The 4,905-nt window shown below is 39.5% G+C and overlaps 1 protein-coding gene across 1 annotated transcript; it reads left to right on the top strand.

Moving 5' to 3' along the window:
- The first annotated feature begins 2,046 nt into the window (after window positions 1-2,046).
- On the top strand, window positions 2,047-4,418 carry LOC103635957 (eukaryotic translation initiation factor 4G). Its single transcript, XM_008658321.4, has 5 exons — window positions 2,047-2,080; window positions 3,091-3,140; window positions 3,229-3,232; window positions 3,424-3,538; window positions 3,633-4,418. Exons 1-5 carry the CDS (start codon window positions 2,047-2,049, stop codon window positions 4,192-4,194), a joined length of 765 nt encoding a protein of 254 aa, XP_008656543.2. The 3' UTR covers window positions 4,195-4,418.
- The last annotated feature ends 487 nt before the right edge of the window (window positions 4,419-4,905 follow it).

The following is a 4,905-nucleotide window of genomic DNA, read 5'->3' on the forward strand; positions in this document are numbered from 1 at the left end:
TGCTTCCTATTGTTGAACCATGATGAGTGCATTTTCATTTAAACTTTCTTTAATTGGTAAAGGTGTAATAGTGCTCCTTAGGTTTCAAAATTGTTTTTATGGTTCAACATCCGATCAGGAGATTTGTTTTTCAAGTTTTATCTCGAACCTACTCAATGTCCCAATCTATCTTCGGTTTTCCCTAAAAAAGGATTTGTTATTTGTTGTTTAGCTTACATGTTGGACTACTGCTTGCGACATTGGGAAATAAAAAAGTTTTATTTCTCTGTTTCACTTGCATTGTAAATCTCACCCTGATCATTGCAGCTTGTTTCCAAACCAAATTGTACTACCACTCCATTGCACCCTTTGTACTAATTTATCCTTGTGCTCTGTCCTAGAGTATCAGTCCAACATGATTTGGCACCAAACCTTCCAAATGCTTTTTCCTAAAAGTGTACTGACCCAAGGTCTACTTCTCTTTGTTGGTTGTCAGGGAGCTGCGCAAGCGCAGCGGCCACCGGGAGGAGTCGTCGGTCCTTGGTCGTCAAGGAGCTCTAAGGTGAGATAACCTACTCTTAGTTACCAATGCTTGTGTGTCTCCACCACTAGGTTTTTCCAAATATCAAATTTATCTATCATAATAGATTAATACGATTACTGCAACTGTCTAACAATTGCAGTATTGTTGTTAATCAGAAACAATGAGCATAAATGCATGATAGTTAACGACATGGATTGACAACACCTTTATATGTTCAACGCTAATGTAGCTGAAGCACTAAAACATTGCCCATTTCTATTTTCGCAAAAGGCAGCGGTGATTGGAGTGAACTGCCTTGGGTTTGATGTGCGAGTGTGCGCAAGAACTCCAGTTCATGCCTATAAGTAGTTAATAAAAATACAAAATTAAGGCATATTTAGAACGAACCGTTGAAATTAAGGCAGATTTAGAACGCACCGTGTGGATTCATGGTTTGGTGCAAATTGTGGTTGGGTTTCTACTTTCTGGATGGGTTTAATTGTGGCGTGTTTCTGGGAGGGGCTTACCATTGTGTTTTCTTAGAGTTAATCTTTGCTTCTCTACTTGCCATTTTATTGTCTCAGAATTAATCCCAAGCAGTGCAGACTCTCAAGCTTCAGGGTTGCCTTTTCTTCTTGTGCCCACAAGTATGGAGCATCTGTCTTTTACAACCTCATGTTGCTTCCAGTTTACTGTCTTTCCATGAATTATGTCTAGCTTTGAACTTGGAAAAATTATAGAGTAATATTTTATTGCTGATCCCAGACATTTATGTGGTCCATTTATGGATATGTAGTTCTTTGTTGAGCAATTAAAAACATTATGTAATTCTTATTTTCTCACATTCATATTCATTAATCTCAAGGGATGTTTCGATCCCTTTTTAGCAGCATACAAAGTGACATTGCTGAGTGATTTCCTCCTCTTATGCCTGGTTACCACTTATGACAGGTTATCATATAGAACAGAAGCTTCATTTGCTGTAGTAACTACCTTGCTATTCATTTAAAGTTTGTTGGTTCATTTGTATCTAACTGTCGGTTATTCCTCACATTTTCAGCTGGAATTTCTGCACGGAGCAAACTTTCAATGATAGGATGCAAAGCAAAAGGTTTTTATTGTTGGATTGCAGAGTTATGGAGTGTTTTCTGTAGAGAGTTATGTTTTCAACTCTATCAAGGAGTTGACCGAAAAAGGCAATGCTACCAGTAGTAGCACATTCGGTGCAAATTAAGGGTCCTCAAGGTCTCGTGCCATTCTTCACATCATCAATTATAGGTGAGCCAGATGATGATGAGCATCTAATTAATCTATTCAGTAAGAATTGTAAACCTAAAGGGTAACTATTTGTGTTGACAATATATATTGTTAGGATGCTTTCGTTAGTTTAGTTTGTCACTGATTATATCCTTATATCGATTTCATCTTTGTCGTTGACTTGCTCAGGTTGTCGATGGCTAGGACCTCTTTCAAAATGGAGCATGACCTCAGTAAATTTGGGTACTTTTCAAGATGGAGATCTGTTGCCAAATACTCAAACCACCATGGCAAAGAAAGGCCAATATGTGAAAAGTCAAGGTATAGTGAGAATATTTGTTAGTTACATTGAAAATTGTCTTGCTTCTCCACTTCAACTTTTCTTTGGGAGTTACACAAATGATTATTCTTAAATTTGTATAACACCTTCAATTTTTTTAGTAGTTAAGTTAGCTACTAGCTTGTGCTCTAAATTTGTGCTATTCTTAAATGAGCAAAGCATGTATGCACCTTTTGACTTTTATTAATATGGTACAAATGGTATTTGCAGCTCCTCTTGGGCTAAATCTTGATATTTTTCATTGTAGAAACTGGCACTGCTCTAGACCGAGCCAGTGCTGAACAGCTGAAGATGTCATCCCCCATCCTTCCTCTTCCAAAACTTCATACACAGGAAAATAAAAAGAAAAAATACTATTTAGAAGCAAGGTTAGGTGATTGCTGCCTTATATCAGTTGAACCTACAAAAATGTTCTTTCCTTATTTCTTTTCTATGTAATTCTGTGGATGATAGAAAACAATGTATTTAAGTGTTAGTATCATAGTTAGGTATATTTCAAGGTGCCCATAGACTGTATTTAGCTAAACATATCAGATGGGTCCTAATACTTGCATTGAAGTTATTGGGCACTCAGTTGCATGGTGTAATCTGTTCTAGTTGTTAATATTTAAAGGGAGATCTTCCTTTTGTGATCAATACTTTGATTTGATAATGTTTGACCGTGCCTTGGATTACTGTACATTGTTCCTTTTGTTGGTGGGGGTAAGGTAGCCTAAAACTGTAGTGATAGTTATCATTCTGAGTTACACCATACTTAGCAACTATTTATATATCGAGTTATCTTCTCGCTGGTGCTAAGTAACAAATGTTTGATCTCATCATTTTTCTTGTTTTAACTAAACCACCCTAAATTCCAGTTATTAAACTTTGACTCTATAAGTTCACCCTAACCTGTAAAAGTTATTAGATTTGTGTGTGCTTTCATTGAACTCTCTCCTTTTTTTACACCAACTAAACTATATCTCTTTTGATTCTGTATTTGGTTTGCAAGGTTTGGTTGACATGAACAAACCTCCTGAAATGATATCTGGCAATATGAAGGTAGGTAGGTGGATTACTAGGGATTGTCTCAAAGTGCCTATTTGACGGGTCACATCAAACTATCGTTGATGCTTATGTTTTTATGCAGCCATGTGTGTGTATTCTGAACTGTTTGTGAGGTTTGCATGGATGGTACATCCCCGAAATAATTGTAGCAGAAGGAAGCAGAATTATAGTAAACCATATCACAATCCTACGTCAATTGTTCTTGTTTTTTCCTCCCATTATATGGGGAATGAAACAAACTCTGAGTAGGTCTTACCTAATTCTTATTTCCTGACAGGGTCAGCAAACTCGTTTGAAAGAAAAGACCTGGAAAGGGAACTCTTGGCCAAGCTTTTGGTGTACTTGTGCACAGCTCAAGAGCACTTGCTGAGCCAGAGGCAGCTACTCCAGGGGTATGGTCCATATATTTTGCACATAACTGAACATTTTTCAATAGTTGGTGACTTGGTTCCAAAGTCTCCATTGACCATCTGTCTTCTTTGCCAGGTTCCAACATGTTCTATCTACCTTGGAGGATGTCGTGACCGATGCGCCGAAAGCGACCAAGTTCCTGGGCCAAATATTTGCTAGAGTCGTACTGGAAGACGGGATCTCGCTGACGGAGGGAGGAGGGCTCCTGCAGGAGTGGGATGGCAGGGAAGAGCCAGCAGGACAGCATGCCCTGGAGGACAGCCTCGCATCCGAGGATCTGGGGAGCATGCTGGAGTCCATCAGAGTGGAGAGGGCCAAATATTCACTGATGTGCTTTCAGTTCCCTGTTGGACGTATCCACCGTCAGTTGAAGCAGATGACTCAGGCAAATGGTCGTGTTGGTGCCACCGCATCCGTCTACTTAGCTGCCATCCTGGAGTACTTGACTGCCGAGGTTCTGGAGCTGGCTGGGAATGCTAGCAAGGATCTGAAGGTGAAGCGTATCACCCCTCGCCATTTGCATCTAGCCATTTGTGGAGACGAGGAGCTGGACACCCTCATCAAGGGCACCATCGCAGGCGGAGGTGTCATACCGCACATTCACAAGTCCCTGATCAACAAGTCATCCAAGGAGTGAAGACTAGGGGATGTGCATCTTTAGTTTAAACTGGACTTCTGTGCGCTCCTGGGCGAGTCCTTGTTGTCCTATAGGTTTTAGTTGAGCTGTCAGGTTGGAGCACCTCTGTGTAACGCTTGCCTGGTACTGCTTCATCAGTTATTTGGTTATTGTGTTTGTGTTGAGTTGTTAACTTCAGGGGTGCAAACCTGGATGCTTATTTAGTTATGTGACTACTGCTATTCGTTTTATGTTGTGGTTTATTTTTATTTTTACATTTTTTGTAGCTGCAATTATACTTTATGTTGCTGGTAGCCCTGTGGGGTGCTGGGGGCTCAGATTTATCATCTAAAGCAAAGAATTACTGTGCTATTCGGTTTATGTTATGGTTTATTTTTATTTTTATATTTTTTGTAGCTGCAATTATACTTATAATATGCTGTTGGTAGCCCTGTGGGGTGCTGAGGGCTCAGATTTATCATTTAAAGCAAAGAATTACTGAAGTATGTACCTGTAGCTTTTTGGTTCTTATAATTGCTTAGGGCTGTTACCTTTTTTGGTTACAAATATACTGCTCTATTTGATTTTTTCATTGAACTTCAAGAGAGTGCGTTTAGAGTTATTGTGGATAACTATGTCACGGATGATGGTCGAACGAGTGTTGTCCATTGTGCTCTTGCTTTTGGCGAAGACGATCATTGTGTTTGCCTTGCTGTTGGGGTATTTGAGGTT

The sequence above is a fragment of the Zea mays genome, chromosome 8 (genome assembly GCF_902167145.1).
Source record: "Zea mays cultivar B73 chromosome 8, Zm-B73-REFERENCE-NAM-5.0, whole genome shotgun sequence".
Classification (NCBI taxonomy): Eukaryota; Viridiplantae; Streptophyta; class Magnoliopsida; order Poales; family Poaceae; genus Zea; species Zea mays.